Source organism: Dermacentor variabilis, chromosome 5 (genome assembly GCF_050947875.1).
Source record: "Dermacentor variabilis isolate Ectoservices chromosome 5, ASM5094787v1, whole genome shotgun sequence".
In the NCBI taxonomy this organism is placed as follows: domain Eukaryota; kingdom Metazoa; phylum Arthropoda; class Arachnida; order Ixodida; family Ixodidae; genus Dermacentor; species Dermacentor variabilis.
In genome coordinates, this window is record NC_134572.1 from 96,410,652 (window position 1) to 96,431,537 (window position 20,886).

At 47.8% G+C, this 20,886-nt stretch overlaps 1 protein-coding gene across 1 annotated transcript in view; it reads left to right on the forward strand.

The window, feature by feature from the left end:
* The first annotated feature begins 303 nt into the window (after positions 1-303).
* Positions 304-20,886, forward strand: part of LOC142582939 (beta-1,3-galactosyltransferase 5-like) — a 30,136-nt gene continuing 9,553 nt past the window's right edge. Inside the window, exons 1-2 of the mRNA XM_075693087.1 lie at positions 304-352; positions 11,453-11,503. Coding sequence (XP_075549202.1) covers positions 329-352; positions 11,453-11,503 — 75 coding nt within the window. The 5' untranslated portion in view covers positions 304-328. The remainder of the gene's footprint in view (positions 353-11,452; positions 11,504-20,886) is intronic.

A 20,886-nucleotide genomic window follows, 5' to 3' on the forward strand; every position in this document is an offset into this window, starting at 1 on the left:
AAAAACGTAAACGTCGGTCGCACAGGGTCGCCATGGGGTTCAACGAAAACAAAGTCTACTGCACAACCTACTGTATACGTTCAACAGTTTACAGCTGTGCCGAAAATCTGTTTTGTGTACGCATGAAACAGGACGAAAGGTCCTTCCGGCTGCTGCTTACGAGCAGATATTGAGACCGTCGGATGCTCTACGGCACGGGACAAAAAAATAAAAAAAAACGTGGACACTTCACGCAGCTGGTTGAGGATGGAAGGTCGCACATGACGTCCGCTTCACCAGCCACGGTTCAGAGCGTATCCGCTCACCAAGCTGTTCGAAAGTGAAAGGAATGACGTCCGGCGCTACATGGAAGGTAGGCAGTAAACATTTCATTGTTGCTTTGTTGTTGTTGCGGGACTCGTTTCTGCTCGCTTTGCCAACCATAAACCGTAAGATTGTAGTGACGACTGAGGTGAATATTTAGGAAGTAGAACAGTCGTTTTCAAGCGCCACAACAAGTACCCAATGTTGCTGTTCGCACCTCTCTCAAACAAAGATCCTGCACACCTGATAATATTTATGACAATAAAATGCTTAAAAAATAAGTAAAATTTGTGTCTGAAAAAAGTTGATAAAGAAAAGCTGCAGTCGCAGCAGTTCAAACAAACCATATTGCACTGTGCGGGAAGCACTGTGCAAGCACTGTACAGTGCTTCCCGCACAGTACCTTGTGTATCAGAGGCGGCTTTGGTTCAAGAGCCTGCTCCTGTTGCTTCTAAGCGCGCATGCGTAGCAAGCGGAATCAATGCGAAGTATTCTTGTCGAGCATCGCCCATTTTTTTTTTCTGCCAGCTGGCTGGCCCTTTTCGCGAAGCAGATGTAGTTATCAAACGCCTAGGTGGTGTCCGAAGTGGCGGCGAAATCAATCACTCAACTTTCCCCATTCGCTAAGTGTTAGTTCTAGCTTCTTGATTCACTGACTTATCGACCCGTTCTCTCAGGCGCAGTACTAGTTGGCGTTATAGAACTCATTTACCTCCTTTTCTACAGGGGTTCACAGCAAGCACCATAGACAGAGATAGACTCTCGCAGCGTAACTTGTGTGACAATGCTACCAACCGTTAGCGAATTACTGGTAAAACCAAACCGACTATAATGTCGCCCACAGAGCACTTAGGCCGAATGCAAAGTTATTGTCACTAAAGAGGCAACGTTTTGTATCGGCTAACAAATAAATACCTTCAGCGCAAGGGTATAAATTCATGACTTCAGTTGTGAAACAGCGAAATGTCAAGAAGTAACAGACAATGGGACTTTACAGTGGCGCGGCTTAACGTCGCATGAGAAGGTCGTGCAAGCGCCACTACGCTTCTTGAGATCGACCGGCCTGTGGGATCGTCTGTGGTTGGAACGCCTTTTCTCTTACCTGTTCCTGTTCTCTTTATTTCTGTTTATTCTCTCTATCTTTGCCCTCTTTCGAACCTTCATATCCCCCACCCCAGTGCAGGGTAGCAAACCGGAAACCTGCATCTGGTTAACTTCCCTCATTTTAAGACCTCTCTCTCTCTCTCTCTCTGTTCACTGTGTCATTTCGCAGCAAAATGTCAACGGCGCCGTGTCGGCCACATCCAGTTCTTTAAGTCCTCTCCATTTCATTGTTTTCGTGCGTGACTTTGCAGGTTTCAATTAGAGTTGACTGGAATTGGTTTGCTCAATAATGAAATTTACCGGACGTTGGTTTTTCCACAGGCAGGGTAAGGGATAAAACAAACTTTATGTGGACATAAAAATGTTCACATGCATGTGCTTCGCATTTGCCCTCACCTCTAGAATGCTGCTCTAGGCTGTGCTTCCCGGCCTTTTTCCCGCGCTAGATTTACAGCCCCAGCGACGCGATGAAAACGCTCAACTGAGCATGTAGGAGATTGCAGAAGTGTCAAAACGATTTGAGGATTTAGCTTTTATGGCCACAGCTCCATATGCATGTGTGCCTGTGCCTGTGTGTGCATGCGCGTGCGTGCGTGCGTGTGCGCTTTTGTGTGTGTGTGAGAAACAACATCAGAAAGCATGTACTACAAAAAAAATCAGAGTGGCGACAATAGCCTAGTTGGCATACGATGCATGCTTAATAAACTGACAGCAATAAATTAAGAGAGAGCATATGAACGCTACCATATTTTTTACTCGTACGCAAAGAAGAAAACCGAAAAAGTAACAAAAGCGAAATAACACTGAGGTTCTCGTCAACGCTGTTTTAATAATGGTATATACAGTAACTGAAATATTAGACAGACAGACAGACAACGAACTTTATTTAATCCTGAGGAGCTACCAGGACCAGAACTCTTTTTATAACTGAGCACTAGTGACCTCATGGTATTTGTAGTAATGAAACGGACGTAGAGAAAATAATTCTGGCGGTTCTTTTGGAATTCGTGATTTCCACGACCTTCAAGGGGCGCCGCAGTCGAGCACAGGTGCAGGCTGGATCCAGCATCCCATGGATGCTCACGTTCACTGTGATCACATTCCCTCTCGACCGAGATATTAGATTGCTTTGTTTCATTGAACGCAAATACCCTGTGTTGGGCACGCCCTCTGTGGTTGTCGGCGTAAAAGAAAGAAAAGGTACAACAGAAGTACTTGGTCTATGTATGCAACTGTCTGTCCTGCAACAGGAGCCGCATGCTGTATCGGTGCACTTTCGTGATGTTTCTTTTTTCCTAAAATCTGCGTCAGTGACGCTGATTGTTGCTGCACAGTGGAAAGATTGGGAAAGCAAAAAACACATCTTTTGTACACTTACGTACTGCTGCAGGTACGGCAATTAATCTTGCCATTTTGGCTTGATGCAGTAGGCAGCCAACTGATACGACTCACCAGGTTGATTCGCTTGCATTTCAGTGCAGAAATCTAAACGGGTACTGCATTAGACGCGCTCGCCATTGAGTAAAAGTGAGTGTTTGTAAATTATTTACTTCTACATCTTGCTAAAGAGTGCAGGCTACATGCGCGCTAGCGAAAACACTGAACGGTCTACATTGAAAGCTGCCACTTCCAGCGGCCTCTGATTCTTCGCCTCAGGGGCCACCAGCGCTCAACGAGTAATCATGCGTTTTGCTTTTGGCGGCCCTACATTTTGTGTAAAGCATGAACTTGGTAAAGCTTCGGCTGGCTGAAGCTTATTTAATCAGTACACCAGTTAAGACGTAGTATCTCAGTATTGTGTCCTGTGTGCGTTTAAAATATACCTTTACTTACTTAGAATTTGGATCATTTAAGCTCTTAGTGAGCGAGAGAAGCAACTTTATCAGGAATGCCTGCAGAACGATTAGCCTTCCCTTGTAAGGGAGGCGTCACCGTGACGTGGCCATGACGTCTTCCCGGCGTGTGGCGCCTCTACTCCGTCCACGGCCGCACTACTCCCTTTGGTCGACCATGCCTGCCACTCTTTTGGAGTGGCAGCCTCCCTCCGGTTTCGCTCAGTCGTTGCCTTTCGAGGGCCGCCGAGATCTGCTGGACGGCCTGGGCTTGGACCTCGTAATCGTAGCACCTCATTGTGGCCTCGAGCCGCGGCGGGATCGTTGTCATCGTTGCAGCTTCGTGCGGGTTCTTGGAACAGTCCCAAAGAATGTGAGCTGCAGTGGCTCTTTCCTTTCGGCACACACAACACAGGTCCCTAACATAAACACTCGGACACACGTGTCTCATTAGCACCGGGGTGAATAACGACTCCGTCTGAAGTTGTCGGTATAACACCGCTTCCGTACGGGTCAAGCCCGGATGAGGTGGCGGCATAGTCCTTCTCTCTAGTCTCTACCACTTCACAATTTCGTTGTAAGAGGTAATTCTGTCCTGTGTTTCCCACCACCACGACGGGTCGACCGCAGTATCAGCGGCACGGTTGGTTTGTCCTCGCACCGCCACGTTCGCCGTCTCGTTGTAGTTTGCGTTGCCGCGATCCGACACATCACTTCTCATGTGCGCCGGAAACCACTTTATCACCACACGCCGATTTTCACTTGCGAGATCGACCGCACGCAACACACGCGTGGCTTCACCACACACCCTTGCTCTGGCATAATTTCTTACTGCCGTCCTAGAATCACATAGCACAGCCGCGCACTCGGGGTCGGCGATGGCCAGGGCAATGACCACCTCCTCGGCTCGATGCACCCCTCGAGTCCGCACACTCGCCGCAGTTCTCGTTGCACCGGTCGACGCCCCGACGACTGCAGCGGCGAATGCCTTTGTGTCATCTGAATACTCTGCCGCGTCCACAAACACGGCACCCCTGTCATTGGCATGGAGATCGATGAGCGCCTTGGCCGTCGCCACCCGCCGCTCTTTGTGGAACTCAGGGTTCATGTTTCTTGGCACCGGACATACCTGTAGCCGTCTACTATTTGCGTCCGGTACAGGTACTTCTGCATTTTCGGGTCTCCCTTCCTTTGGCCCCAGGCCTAGGTCACGCAGCACTTGTCAGCCCGTTCCTGTTTCCAATAGCCGCGCGAGCTCGACGGTCCTCTGCACCTCGGTGATTTCCTCCAGGGTGTTAGGCACTCCCAGGGCCAGGAATTTGTCGGTGCTTGTGCAGTCGAGAACTCCGAGTGCTGCGTTGTACGCTTTGCGTATGAGAGCATTGATCTTATTTCGCTTGCACTACCTCCAGTTGTGGAAAGCAGCAACGTATGCAATGTGGCTTATAGCGAAGGATTTCACTAGCCGGGTGAGGCTTTCTTCCTTCATGCGGGCTCTTCCGTGTGACACCCTCTTGACGAGGCGAATGGCTTTGGTGACTTTGGCCGCGAGACGGTTGACCATCTCGCGGTTCACTCGTTTGCGCTCAATCAGCATCCCCAGCACACGGATCTTCTCGAAATCCGGCATCGTGTGACCGCCACTCGTCTTGATCTTTACTGTCTCTTGCTCTCGCAGGTTCGTTGCCTTTCCTCTTCCTAGCTGCATTTTTCGGTGGAATCACCAACAGCTAAGACTTGCTTGGGAAGCAGACGAGCCCAGACCCGTCCAGCTGCTCCTCGATAGCGTCAACCGCTTCTTGCAATGTATTCTCGATGTGTCCATCGCTTCCTCCTGGGACCCAGAGCGTTATGTTGTCGGCATAGATGGTGTGTCAGACCCCTGCGACTCGTGAGAGCCGCTCGGCAACCCCTATCATTACAAGTTTGAAAAGTAATGGCGAGATGGGGGGGGGGGGGGACCGAGCCCTGGGGAGTCCCGACACTGCCGAGCTTCTTCTTTTGGAGCCGCAGCGCACCGGCGACGATCTCGGTGGTCCGCTCCGTCAAAACGTCCTTGATGTACGCATATGGTGTTTTGCCCATGCTTAGCCGTGACACCTGGGCCAGGATCGCAGTGTGTCAAATTTTATCAAAAGCGCTCTGCAGGTACAAACCCAAGATGGCTCGCTTGTCTTTCATGTTGGTAGTGTCATCGAGGATTTCATTTTTCAGTTGTGTCATGGCATCCTGAGTTCCGAGCTTGTTTCGGAACCCGATGATGGTGTTTGGGTAAACCCTCGAATCTTCCAAGTACCTCTGCCACCTGTACAGGAGTTCATGCTCCAACGCTTTGCCCACACAGTACGTAAGCGAGATCGGCCGGAGGTTCTCAATGTTGGGTGGCTTGCCCGGCTTGGGAATTAAGATGGTCTTGGCTGCTGTCGATTATCAGCCTGCTGTCGGGCCCCGCGACGTTGCACGCTTTGTGTAACAGTGCTTTGAATTTCTGCTTTCCATGTGATGGGCTACTGTACACATTTATCAGAAAAGTGCTTTCCATCTGCTTTTTCCCGGTAACTACCTCTACCATGATGTGCTCGATTGTGCTTTTGCTCAACAACTCGTGCTCGACGTACGTAATGCCTTTTTTTCACCAATGTGCAAACTCCCTTGCCGTTACTGCCAGCCGCCGCCCGGAGGCTTGGTGGGCTGGCGTGGGACCGGTAACCTGAGAGCTTGACCTCCTCAGTGAAGGTCTCTTGCAACATGATGATATCTGGTTTTCTTGATACTTGTTCCAAGTGTTGCTGAAGTGCAGCCTTTTTCCCAGCAAAACAGCTGCAATTCCAAGGCCAGGCCAGCAGGCCTTTCACAGCTGTTGTGGTTGCGGTGGCTGATGTCCTATCCATGTTCGCTGAAAGTTAGCCATTTGCGTCGGCAAATTCAGCACTGTCGTAACCAATTGCTGGCACGTCTGTTCAATTGCTATGAAACGGTCGGTGATTGTCTTGGTCAACGTCGTGCGAATATACTCCTCAAAGCGGTTGAGCCTATCTTCAAAGTTGTCTACCCTATCGCTGAGTCTACGCTCTTTAGTATTTTCAATTGCCCTTCTCCTGGGTGCCGGACCCGCCGCGGCCGCGTTCTCTGTCCTCGGGTTCACCGCGACTTCTGGTTCATCTTCGGTCATTGACATCTGCTGTGGTGGCGGCAATAACTGCTGTGCTTGCTGCTGCTGTAGCTGAACAGCCAGCATTTTCTTGATCTCTGCCATTTCCGTACTGATCTCATTGACTGTCGCCTCTAGTTCAGTGTTCTTCTGCAACGCCTCGTTTGCTTCTCTAAGCACCTTCATCGCCTCACTTTCATCTCTAAATTTCCCTCCGCCACCTTGCAATGGCGGTGACTGCTGCAGCTGACGCTGTTGCTGTGGCTGCTGCTCTCTCTTGGCTACCCCCGGCTTTGCTGCGTTTGCCCAGCCGACTCTATCTTTGGATTTGGATCGGCGGCGGCGGCTAATGCTTTTGTTTCGACTTCCGCTGTGCCCCCCCCCTCCCCCCGCGCGAGCGCGACTCACGGCGACCAGCTGTGCCGCTCGCTCCCGCTGACGTCAGCAACGGTGGAAATTCTCCGGGTGCTGGTTGTTGCTGTACGCGCTGCTTTGCCATGTTGTGCTCCACTGGCTTTTCGTTACTATGAAGGGAGTTTTGTATTCGTGCTTGCATTCTCTATCGGCCGTTGGTTGTTGTCCCCCACAGAGCTTGCATTTAGGGTTACACTCGTGGCCGTCGACAGGGTTATTGGCTCCACAGTCGAAGCACACTTTCATATTGGGGTCAGGACAAATGTCTCTTCTGTGACTTACTTTGCCGCACTGTTTGCAGACATTGAAAGGCTTGCGGTACAGACTGCACCTCGTTAACAGAGGGCCGTAACATACATTATTTGCAACCTTCTGGCCTTCAAAAACTACAATTACGGTATAGTCGTATTGCCAATTCTTTGCTCCCCTCTTTCTAATAGATTTCTTGAGATAACAACGCTCCGGTCAATCTCTGCCGGAGTATTCGATTGGAATGCCTCGAATGATCCCCTTGACCATACCATATGGTGTGGTTTTGTACGCGCCTACCTCGTGTATCTTATCCCCGATGTGGATGGCCTGAATCATATCACAAAGCACGCCCCTTATCGGGGGTACTCACCACCATGACGTTCTGGTGTAGGTTGGGACAGAAAGTACCCGCCACACCGTTTTCTCTCGAAACCCTCGCCACCACCATGATGGCCGAGGCTAAGAACGCAGTCTGCGTTCTTGCGATGTTCAGGCTTCCCCGCGGCCTCACGATCACTTTCGTGTCCTCTCTTGGCAGCACGTTTGGCATTCTCGCTGCCCTCTTTGCCGATGCTATCACTTTCCTGTAGAAGTGGTTTATTGTCCCGCCCCTCGACTGGCGAGTGGCGGAGCCCTCGCTCGCAAGGTTTGTTATGAGCTGGCTTACTTGCCACCAGCCGATCCCAGTGTGGAACTCCTCAGGAGAAATCTATTCCCCTTGCACCTCGACGAACATCTGGCCGGGGCCAAGGCTCGATGTCGTCAGAGACGTGGCCGTCTCCATCTCGGACGCCATGTCGTATCGTTCCAGGCCGGGGTCAGGCCCAATTCCGGCGGCCGCGGAGCGAGCCTAGGCTTAGCTCACCACCACACCGACGCCGGCGAACAAGTTCCAGAAAACGGCGAAATACTTGCCTTACGTCGAAAGTTAGGTATCGGGCGATTCCCAGCGCCTTCACAAATACACTGGTAGCAACGAAACTGTGATTTGAGTTAAAAGGCACTGCCAAATCGGTCATCGAAGACGGAGCCAGTGCCAGCGTTCAACTAGAGAATCACTTCGCCTTCCTTTTAGTGTGTTTTTTTAGGAACGGGCTTGTCGAGCTACCTGGCTTTAGCCGCACCTGCACAGAATGCCCGTGGGCATTCAAAAATACTAGTACAAGAGACATAGCCATCAATGGAAGTGGTAGAGCTGGACTATGTTTCCACGGCATACCTCCTATGTTAAAAAGTGGTCGGGGCAGCATAAAAAATGTTGCTGAGTCAAATCAAATAGCCGCTGTCCAAGTGCCCTGATTCATCTGTCGGCAAATGTACACACTTCATCTCACCTGGAGCGGAGAACTGACAGAGCTGTGTTTTAGCTGAAGTGATTACTCGGCGTCCTCCTGTTGTCTCGTAGAGCCAACCGCACAATCACTAGGAGAGGTCAAATGAGCCACCTGCATATAGTGGAGTTGCTCAGAATCATCTGTAACAGACACGTTGCATGCATTGCATGCAGTTAGCGAGGTTTACCGACAGTGGTACCAAGAACGTGTAGAACATGCCGAACTTCAAGGTAGTATTTTATACATTCACGCTACGCTTTTGGTACGAGCTAAGATTTACCGTTACTGAAACACGTTTTGCCATTCGTCCTAATCTCCGAGCGGCTTAATTACTCAATACCAGTTCATGGTGCCACGGAAGCATGTCGTGTAATGTTTCTTTTAACGTTATGTACGTTGTTACCTTTTATGGCTCACTCTTGCGTGCACTGCAAAGTTGTTGCAACTTTCTGTAAGCACGCAAGCTGCACTAAAAAGCATGATTTTCTGCTTAATGCGTCTAATGAATTCGGAAGACCGGCAGTGATACATTACTACAAAAAGTGTCATACATCGTTGAACAAATTGGCTTTTGGTATAAGCGGGTGGTATTCTAGCAATGACATTTTTTTTATTTGTGTATTGCTGTATGTTTAGCGCAGGCTGTTGAAACATATATTAAATGGAACCAAATTAAACTAAGTGTCGCATATTAGCCTTATAGATGCACGATAATGAGACAAGTGACCACACTCATGGTAATGTGATATGTGTAGTACGCGAGACGGTGCCGTGGTGGGGAGGGGAAAAGAAGATGACGATAAATAATGCGTGCGCGGAGGCGAATCCTGTGCTAGGTGAAAGACGGCGCGATCAAAGAACATCAAGCACAAGAACGCGCGGAGCAAGGAGATAAAATAAAAGGAAGGACATCCAATGGGAAGAACCAACGGAGTTTCCAGAGGTCAATCGCCTATGAACATGGAGCTACGAAGGTCACCAATCAGGCAAGGACAAATCGGCCAGGGCGGCAGAAAAGCGAGGTGAACTGGCAGAAGAGAGGGAGAGTTCCAAGAAGCCACGCTAGGGTGAAGGTCGGCCACCGGACTGGGAGCTAAAGACGGGCCGTCAGGTTCATGACCTGAGCCTCCAGGAGGACTTCACTCGACCAGGGCCTCCTCAGGCGTCGCAACTCTACCCGATCACGTACTGCTGCTCGAGGCCGGCGAACTCCTGCACCCGCCGGCAGAGCGCCAGCAGTCGGGCTCTGAGCCCGAGTTGGCGTCCAATGCCTGGTCTGAACGCCGCCTCCAGCTTGACGTGCTGTCAGGCCACCTGCGTCCAATCTCCAAGCCAGAGATGCTACGCTCTGGTAGCCCGTTCGTCGGCCAATCACATCGACCTTTTGGCGCCACCAACGCTGCTTCTTTCGTTGCTTCTCCTCCACCCTTCCCCGTCCAACTATTCCACGCGATCACACTCAGGGTCTGCCCTAACTCGTGTGGTACATATACTGTTTTAGGTTCGAATGTAGTGGTTTCTTGCTGTGAATCTTCATTGAGTGTTGATTTTATACATTTCGTTTTTCACACGAGTTTTATGAAAATGGTTGTGTGCGTTCTGCAACAAACAGCCTTGTTTTTAATTGGGTTCTAGTACGCTCCATCTCAGGTAACTGTCTGAAACATTGAAGAAAGGACGAACAGAATCTGCACCACGCGCATATTTATTTTGTTATTGACATAAAAATAAACAGAGCAGTTCTTTCCGTTTGCTGGCGAAGGGCACCACTTGACACGTCGCTAATAATATAAGATAAAAAATAAATATGAGTATAATTCTTGCATTATCGAATACCTAAATCAAGCATAAGAACGTGCTTATTACTTTCGAAGGACGTTCTTCAGGGCTTTTGTGTTCATACTTGAAGGAAGGTTAAAACTGCGCACCTGCCTATAACACCTGTTTTTTCCTGTGTATACATGTTGACCACCTCTTATGGGATACCCCGAATGGGGTCTTAGGTAATAAAATGAAATGAAATGCAAAAAAAATGAGGACAAGCGAAGGGAACACACAACTGCGCTCGTGGTGTGTTGTGTGTTCCTTTCTCTTTCCCTCATATTTTTGCGCCGTTTTAACCTTCCTTCAATTATTACTTTCACGTAAAATCTGAATAGCAGTTGGGTCCGTAGATATCCCGCAAAGAATACGCGTGCTACCTAACTGTTTGTGAGAGTACATGCCATGCAATTGTTGATGTTGACCATAACAGTTGCGAAGCCGTTCGGGCAATGGCAACCAGCAGTTTACGAATTTGACGCTTTGCTCATTAGGCCCCTTTTCTACATTTCAGCGAAGGTTGCGGGTTCAGCTATTAGCGTTTTTCATGAGATGGATGCCGCGCCACGCAGCACTCTATCCGAGGTCCGTGCGCACCAATTTCGAAATTACCGCGTCTGCTACGTAGGCCGGTCGCTTTCCAAGCCCTCTTTTGATGTGCAAGCAGCGCTGCAAAAAACAGACCTCGAGATCATTGTTAAGTACTTTTCGGCACATCCACGAGAACGAACGTTGTGAAGTGTCATTCCATCGTTTCCCAAACGCCCGCGAGCAAAAGAGCAGGCATCTTTATTGGGCCCAGAAACTGTGGATGGGCAAGGCCATAACGGCGGCGATTATTGTATGCTGGTGGCATTTTCAACCAGATGAAATATTTTGCCAGGTACGAGAACTTGCATAAATTCGCCTTTCTGCTTGAGGGCAAAGCACGTGTGTGTAAACATTTTTATACTCACACAAAGTTATTTTAACTCTCACCTGCCATGGGAAAACATTCGCGCTGTAAGAGTTCAAAATTAAGCTATCCCATTATACAAAACCCCGGTAAAAAAGGGCTGATTAGGTTGCACATAACCCCAGGTGGTCAATCCCACAGTACAATCTGTCTGTGCTGATAACACATCAACCCGAGCTGCAAGTAATTAATAAATAGCAGCAAACTATCAGTGCTGCTAACACCGTTCATTTACTTGCTGTCGCCTCTCATATTCTTGATAACACATTTTGTTTTTCGCTTCCAGATATGCCCGATGCGTCCATCAAGATGGTTCCAGTGTCGAAGGAAGATGGCGGTAGGTTCTAGTGAGTTGTAGAGTTGTTCGACTACTCTCAGCGTCTGTCCACATTCTCACCACAAAAGCGCCGCTAAAGTGGATACCGCTGACGTGGATACCACAGAGAGAAACTTCTCCACAGAGAGGCTCTACAATAACCCTGCCTAGTGCCTTATCAATCCTCCAAATCTGTGTCGGAGAGATGTACCGATAGAATACTTGTTCGTAGTCTTCTCAGCGCCAGAATACGCCAAGACTCGCGCTGTTACAAGTAATACGCGGGCTAAAGGTGTCAGGGGTCTATCAAAGAACTGGTTGCATTTTGTAACCGGAAAACCAAGCACCACTACATTTAAGAGCACCTTAAAATTTGAGTCACAAGTGGTACGTACATTACAAGGCGCTTTGAACAGACGTTGTTCGCGAGTTCATCAAAAAAGGCATGTATGCCATCGAATACAGCGCGGTGAACCTTCTCTACAGAGCTACATAACACCTTCGGCTCTTCTGCATGGAAGACATGTGCTTCAGGGGAATGTGCGCCGAACGAGCAGGGTTCCCTAAGATGCACCTTGATTGTACGTATAATTTGAAACTATCATCACTGGGGGAATACAAGAAGGCTGTAGAGGACCACCACGTGAAGACAAAAGATATTAACGATCTTTTAATATCTTTTGTACGCCTTCAAGCGCCCCGCGTACAAGTGTATCTGTTTTATTCAGCGTGCCTCTGTACTACTGCCACAGAGTGGAGGGCTTCAGGTACTCGTGTTTGGTAGCACATCTTTAGCCTTTCGAAGTCACCACCACTCCTCTGTAAAACATCTTCATGAACACTGGAAACACGTGCATTGAAAGTATGTGTATTGTGATAAACTAGGTCTTTGTGCGGTCTTCTAACTTCATACTATGTTTACTGGTAACATAACACGTAGCACATGAACTCTCAAGTTGAATAACTCTGATTTCATTGAGAAAAACTACGGCCACTCATCGCAGCTCGCAGGGCAAATTGCTTAAATATTGTCACGAATAGTGGCGAAGACAAAGACGTAGTGAGGCTGGGTCATAGTTTCTCCTGTCGGACTGAGAGACCTGCTAAAACCTGTGTGGCCTGTGCAGTCTTGACCAACCGAGTGCTAGTCGTTTACTGTTTAGTAAATACTACCCGTAACATCATTTTGGCGGAACTTGTGGCCCTACGTTTCGCGGCCCTGGTTCTTTGGAGCGGACGCCACGTTTCTCCCGCCTCCATGGCCGAAGACAGTACGCCGTCATCACAGCTCGCGCCCATGGCTCCGGCAACTGTGGTCCTTTCGCATCGCCTCGACCCCGGCACATTTTGCGGTACAGACGACAACGACGTCGACGATTGGCTCCTATTGTACGAGCGCATCAACAAGCACCACGGGTGGGATGAGACGCTAATGCTGTCCAACGTCATTTTCTACCTACCGGGCACAGCTCACGTGTGGTTTAACACGCACGAAGAACTGACGAGTTTGGATGTATGCAAGGATAAGATGCGCGAATTGTTTGGATGATCAATCATATACACCACAAATGACAGCCTGGCACGAGCTCGCGGCCAGAGCTCAGATGTCGACGGAATAGTACGTCGCATATATCCAAGACGTGCTAAACCTTGGGCCGCACCATTGACAAAGACATGCCAGAGGTGGACAAGGTTGGCCACGTGTTGAAAGGCATAGCTGAAGATGCCTTCAACATACTCATGTGTAAACACTGCAGCACGATTGACTCCATCATAACAGAATGCCGTCGGTTTGAACAAGCAAAAAGCAGGCGTATTACTCACCGCTTTACCAGACTCGCGAACATGGCTGCGACATCCTCTAGCGAAGATCCCGTGACACTCACTCCGCCAGATCAAATTACTTGGACACCTAGTTGATGCTACTGGTGTCCAACCAGACCCTGACAAAGTCCGTGTCGTCCGCGAGTTCCCAGATCCGCGGTCCACGCATGAAGTACGCAGTTTTCTTGGGCTCTGCTAGTACTTTCGCCGCTTTGTTCTCAACTTCGCAGACATTGCTCGACCCCTCATGGACTTCATCAAAAAGGACACGACCTTTTCATGGGGCGCGGACCAAGCAACTTCCTCTGCGTCGCTAATTTCTGCCCTCACATCACCACCTGTGCTGGCTCATTTTGACTCAGTTGCTAGAACAGAGCTTCCCACCGACGCAAGCGGCCATGGCATACATGCTATCCTCGCCCAAACACAGAACGGAGCTAATTGAGTGATAGTTTATGCTAGTCGCCTTCTGTCACAGTCGGAAAATAATTACACCATTACTGAGAGGGAGTGCCTAGCTCTCGTCGGGGCTGTCCTGAAATTCCGTCCGTACCTATATGGGCGGTCATTCGTGGTCATAACAGACCATCATGCGCTCTGCTGGCTCTCAGCACCAAACCCTAGAGGGAGGCTCGGCCGCTGGGCATTGCGGTTAAAGGAGTACACGTTCTCAGTTGTGCAGAAATCGGCAAGTTACACACTGACGCCGAGTGCCTATCCCGTCGCCCCGTTGAACCATCCATATCCACTAAAACAGTCCCCGGCACTTAAGTCTTAGCAATCACATACTTCATCCATTTGGGTAACGGACAACGTAGAGATCCGTCGTTGCTCTCTCCAACTGACCACTTGTAATCCGGCAACCTCGACTCCTCACTCAACATGTTCTTGCTTCAGGATAACGTTCTTTACCACCGCAACATGCACCCCGATGGCGCAGAACTCCTGTTAGTTGTCCCTCGTCATCTAGGAAGAGATGTCCACGTCCAATTTATAAGCGAAATGTTCGCACAGTTCAGAATACATTTCTAGCCCCACTTTAGTACAAGCACCGTATACGCTACTCGTGCCGTGTGGACAAAGCGTAATGATCACCGAAAGCGCTTACTCAGAAGCTGTGGCCGAAGCTTTGTGTCCTGCGCTCAGTCACTGTGTAAGATATTCGCCAAGATGCACGTCTCCTGAGCAGCACCGAGGCGCCATGCACATCCATTGTAAATACGAAGGCAACAGACGCAGCTGAGGCAAGTAATGTACCCGTCACCAAGTGACCAAACATGGCAGTGTCCATGGGATCATGGTGAAAGGGTCCTATTATAAGAGCCCGCGATACCCGACGGCTTTAATACGAAGCATGCTTAACTAGCTCAACCTACTTCTCTGTTAACAGTTATCTGACCTGTACCCCGCCGCCTTCGTGACACATGAAGAAAACGCTCTACACCCGTGCAGTTAACGCCAAATTTTCTTTTATATACGCGCTCCCTAATTTTAAATGAAGTACCCGTACATACGAATCGCTTCTGTCTGCCGGCTGAAAAAACAGTATTCATTTCAGCAGCTAAACTTGTGATAGTGCGAAGGTCCGCTCGAATGAGGTCCTGTTCTGCTAGGGTGTCTCACAGAACGCTCTGAACATGCAAATTACACACGCAGGTTACACCTTATGCTGCACCCTATGCTATTATTAGATGACATAAGGCGCCTGTAGCTTCCTAGAAATGCGCTTACCTAGTGTCACTGGGTTTATGCCGCTGTGGGCCTGACCATGCATGTGTACATACATATCTCTGTATATTCATGGACACAAAGACCCATTGGATACACCTGTCACAAAAGTGACATTGACTGCACAGACCTTATAACATTCATACCAACCATTCTCTGCCACGCAGAGCCTGCATAACTTTATTTTTCTGAAAGCTCCTACCCGGGATCAAACAATGACCTAATAAACGAACTCAAGAATTGATAGATTGTAAACCATCCTAGAAAGCACTTGCCCACACACACGGGTGACCCAAACCCAATAATCGACGAACCGACCACGGAAGCGGAAGTGCGCGAGGCCATGCACAGTCTACGGACGCACTCCGCTCCGGGTCCGGAGGGCATAACAAACAAAATTATACGGAACCTGGACGCTGATTCCATTGAAGCACTAACTGAGTATATCAACGAATGTCGGGAAACTGGCCACATCCCTAAACAATGGAAGGAAGCTAAATATGTCATGATACCAAAGCCGGGCAAGAGGATGCATCTAGGGAACCTGACACCCACCTCGCTCACCTCCTGCCTAGGTCGTCATTATCAGCCTGGCTACGCCCACTGCAGGGCAAAGGCCTCTCCCATACTTCTCCAACTACCCCGGTCATGTGCTAATTGTGGCAATGTTGTCGCTGCAAACTTCTTAATCTCATCCGCCCACCTAACTTTCTGCCGCCCCCTGCTACGCTTCCTTTCTCTGGGAATCCAGTCCGTAACCATTAATTACCATCGGTTATCTTCCCTCCTCAGTACATGTCCTGCCCATGCCCGTTTCTTTTTCTAGGTTTCAACTAAGATGTCATTAACTCGCGTTCGCTCCCTCACCCAATCTGCTCTTTTTTTATTCCTTAACGTTACACCCATTATTATTCTTTCCATAGCTCGTTGCGTCGTCCTCAATTTAAGCAGAACCCTTTTCGTAAGCCTCCAGGTTACTGCCCCGTAGGGGAGTACTGGTAAGACACAGCTGTTATACACTTTTCTTTTGAGGGATAATGGCAACCTGCTGTTCATGGTCTGAGAATGCCTGCCAAACGCACCCCAGCCCATTCTTATTCTTCTGATTATTTTAGTCTCATGATCCGGATCCGTGGTCACTACCTGCCCTAAGTAGATGTATTCCCTTACCCCTTCCAGTGCCTCGCTACCTATTGTAAACTGTTGTTTCCTTCCTAGACTGTTAAACATTACTTTAGTTTTCTGCAGATTAATTTTTTGACCCACCCTTCCCCTTTTCCTCTCCAGGTCAGTGAGCATGCACTGTAATTGGTCCCCTGAGTTACTAAGCAAGGCAATAACATCATCGAACCGCAAGTTACTAAGGTATTCTCCATTGACTCTTATCCCCAATTCTTCCCAATCCAGTTCTCTGAATACCTCCTTTAAACACGCTGTGAATAGCATTGGAGAGATCGTATCTCCCTTCCTGACGCCCTTTTTTATTCGGATTTTGTTGCTTTCTTTATGCCGCTATATATATATATTTCAGTATTTTTACAAACGGCTTGTCTACACCCTGATTCTGTAATGCCTGCATGACTGCTGAGGTTTCGACTGAATCAAACGCTTTCTCGCAATCAATGAAAGCTATATATAAGAGTCGGTTATATTCCGCACATTTCTCTATCACCTGATTGATAGTGTGAATATGGTATATTGTTGAGTAGGCTTTACGAAATCCTACGTGGTGCTTTGGTTGACAGAAGTCTAAGGTGTTCCTGATTCTATTTGCCATTACCTTAGTAAGCAACGGACAGTAAGCTGACTGGTCTATAATTTTTCAAGTCTTTGGCATCCCCTTTCTTATGGATTATGATTATGTTGGCATTCTTCCAAGATTCCGGTACGCTCGAGGTCATGAGGCATTGCGTATACAGGGTGGCCAGTTTTCCTAGAACAATCTGCCCACCATCCTTCAACAAATATGCTGTTTGCTGATACTCCCCAGCTGCCTTCCCCCTTTGCATAGCTCCCAAGGTTTTCTTTACTTTTTCCGGCGTTACTTATGGGATGTCAGATTCCTCTAGACTATTCTATCTTCCATTAGCGTCGTGGGTGCCACTGGTACTGTATAAATCTCTATATAACACCTCAGCCACTTGAACTATCTCATCCATATTAGTAATGATATTGCCAGCTTTGTCTCTTAACGCATACATCTGACTCTTGCCTATTCCTAGTTTCTTCTTAACTGCTTTTAGGCTTCCTCCGTTCCTGAGAGCATTTTCAATTATATCCATATTATACTTCATTATGTCAGCTGTCTTACGCTCGTCGATTAACTTAGAAGGTTCTGCCAGTTCTATTCTAGCTGTAGGGTTATACAGAAAAGTCTACACCCTTTGGAGTGTATATTTGCCACGCAACGATAATCGTCATCTGTCTTGCCCGCATTTCCTTTCTTGAAAACTCTGCGCTCGTTACTTTCCTGTCGGGAATGCTATGTCATGCTGATAACGCGCGTGCCATTCGTTACTGGAAAGTACCGGGCTCGCAGCGTTAAAGAAAGGAAATGCGGACAAGACAGATGACGTTTATTGTTGTGTGGCAAGATACAACCCAAAGGGTGTATATGGGTGAAGGGTTAAATGGTGAAATGGGCAGCTGCGGTAAGAGCCGGTAAGGTGCAGTGCATCCAACCTCTGAAGCCAGTTATCCCTTAAGTGAAATAAAACATTTTCCTTGATTTCTTTAGTTTTGTGCAAAATGTGGTTCAATTCATGAATTTCATTTCTCTAATAATAAATGTTTGTTTGTGTGAGGCAAATGGTGGCAAATTTTTATACTTTAAGTGTATTTCTGTATTGGTTTTAAATTATTTAATAACGAAGTCACTGGACTCGGCTTAAAATGATGTCGTAGTGGAAGTTGTGCTAACACGGCCTATTAGTTCAAGCCATATTCACAGAAGAAGACGTCAGCACGTGCTTACTTGGTTGCTGTCCAAAATTGTTGGGCCTAGGGTGATGTGCCAAGATTACGTGGAACTTTGTTCGAATGGCAAGATTGGCACAAGGCCTCCCTTACGAATGTAAGAATGTCGAAGCAATAGCGTCGCTACAGTTATTGTTTTTTTTTTGCATGCTATGTACGACCTAACACCACCTCATTTGCGCACCCGCACAACAGTTTGTTTTTATCTCTCCGAAAAAGCAAACACCGTAACACTAGCAGATTATGTGTCCGGTTACACGCAGATGAGCTCGCGCTGCCCAATTGTTCACTGTTCTCGCTTACATACGTTTCGCCATCTGCAGATAATTATTTGTTTCCGATTACACATACATCATCAGCACAGCTAGATGTAAGAACGTCAAAATCGCAGCAGCAGCAATTCGTTAAATGACCCAAGGCCTCCCCATTCCGTGGCTAGCTTAGCTAGATGCGTTCAGTGCGCTGCTGCATGATTAAGTACGTCATACTTCCCATGCTAATGCGGAGGTAGTTTGAGGTGACTGAAATAAAAGCGTGGCGCCACGTCAGCAGTTCAGCCGTTTCAATGTGTTAGCACGAAATTTCACTAGATTTTAATAAATTTATTTCCCTGAAGAAGGGTTAAAATCCCTAGATCTAGGAAAATTTCTCTAGAGTTTGCAGCGCTGTACGGCGGACGTCAGAGGCGTCGCGAGACGCCTCCAACGATGCGCTCGCTCGAAGAGTTCGCGTCCACGTGATACACTCGCTAGTGGCGTCTACCGAAGTGAGCGGTGTGAGCATGAAGGTTGTTAAGATGCACATGTCTGGGCAAAGTGCACCTAAGCGCTCAGAAAAAAACTATAAAATATAAAAGTTTCAGGGAGCGAGCGCAGGAAGTGGACGTGCCAAGATCAAAGTCTGAAGAGAGAGATCACACATATATTTTACAACTGCCGGCAACCGCGGTCAACGGTTTTAGGTCTCCTCTCAAGTTTGCGCCGATATTCGGCGGATTCGTACGATTGGAATGTCTGTGTTGTCGCGCCAATCCCTTTCCCCCTCCCCGATGCTTCTCCCTAAAAGAAATAAATCGATAGCAGCCAACATGGGATTATAGAATCTAGGGGAAAGGCCAAGCATATGTGGATGTTTGTAAACTCCCCAAAAGATTTACGGTAAAGCAGCGCCCAGTTTTGTGTCTATACTAACACATGTGCAGAGTGCGGCGCATGGAGGAGCATATTGCCCCACAGAAAGGCTATATATGCCCCACATAGAGCGTTGGAAGCTTGCCGGCTGGTAGCCTACACGTGTGCGCACATTTAGGTTCTCGAAAAAAAAGCGTGTGCTTTTGACACAACAGGTTAAGGTTAGCACGTTACCTTATTTATATACCTGCTTCTGATGCTTGTAACCTTGCTAACATATTGTGGCGCTCCATACGAGTGCACTGAGTCGTCAAAGCGAGGGACCTGCAGGCGACAGGGATGAAACTCGAGTCGGCCATTTGTTGTATGGTAAGACGGGCTCATTTTTTTCTATTGTGGTTATCCTTCTACAGTTTATTACTACAATTACTAGAGCGAACCATGACGCTACAATCGTTCACACGCCATGGGAATGATGGGTACATACATACATTTGTCTAATCTCGAGACTTACTTGTGCCTTCAGGTGTTCTTATGGCGTTGTTATTTACGATTTTACGATTTACCTTTTGAATATTTGAAGGAATCAATGTTGTCTAAACGAAGAAGGCAACAAAAATCTGCGCATATGCATAAGAATAGCAAATTGTTGCATTTATAGCGTAATAATTCGTTGAAAATCATAAATTTGCAAATTCGCAATGTCGTTTGAAGCCTAAAAGACGAATTTTGGGTAAATTATGTATTTACCACCATTCCCATTCTGGCCGAAGCTCCATACTTGCGGCTTTAGTAGACACTGGGGCCAGGCTTTCCCCTATTGATTTTAGCAAGAAACTCTACGGTTTTTATCGACTTCATATGTTCGAATCTAAGCAACGAGCCATACCGAGACTCCTAATGATCGGGTCATAAAACAGGCGTTTTTTTTCTGGGCGGCGAAAGTAGATGTTTACAATGTCCTTTCATGTAACGCACATTGTCGAAGAGAAGCACTACAACTCTTGCCAAAATGAATACGCTCCTTCAGGCGGCGCCCGTCAAAAGAAACCTCGCGAGATACTCATATGTAACGCAAAATCGGCATAGAAAAATCCAGAGCAACAACTCGAGTTACTCATAAAAGGCACGCATTACGGAAAAATAATAAGCTAAGTTTGTGAAACGTTGCTAGGATGACTGCAGCACCGCATAACTTAAATTATATTCTTTTAGAATATCGCGAAAAGCAAGCCCGATTCAAAGTATGTGACATAGTAAAGACTTTATGTACTCAAGTACTATATATTTAGAGTATCCAGTACCTGCAGTGCCCTCTGAGCTGACGGTGTTTTTAGCATTGCCGTGGAGCCTTGAGTAGACATCATGGCTCGTCCAATACTGTTATTTCGCACTGAGGTCAGAGAAGCTTCGATTATACAGCGAAATGCCAGGCGATTGAGGTCCCACAACTCATCCTTCCGTCAATACATTTTCACAAATCGGATTTCCGTAATCATTATTTGCGAACCCAACGTACTTACTCCCACCATCCTGTCAGGTTCGAACCATTTCATTCGTCGACGTGCGAGAAATGCAGCAATGTTGTTGTTTACGTCCGCACGCTTTTTGCGTATGTATACTATGCAGTACAACCACAGGATGCCAATCAATATGTCTGCCTACGTGTAAGAAAGAAGCAAGTGCCATTCACACTCATTGGCGTCTATTCATCCCCGTCAGGATTATTTGAACGCGATAGACTGC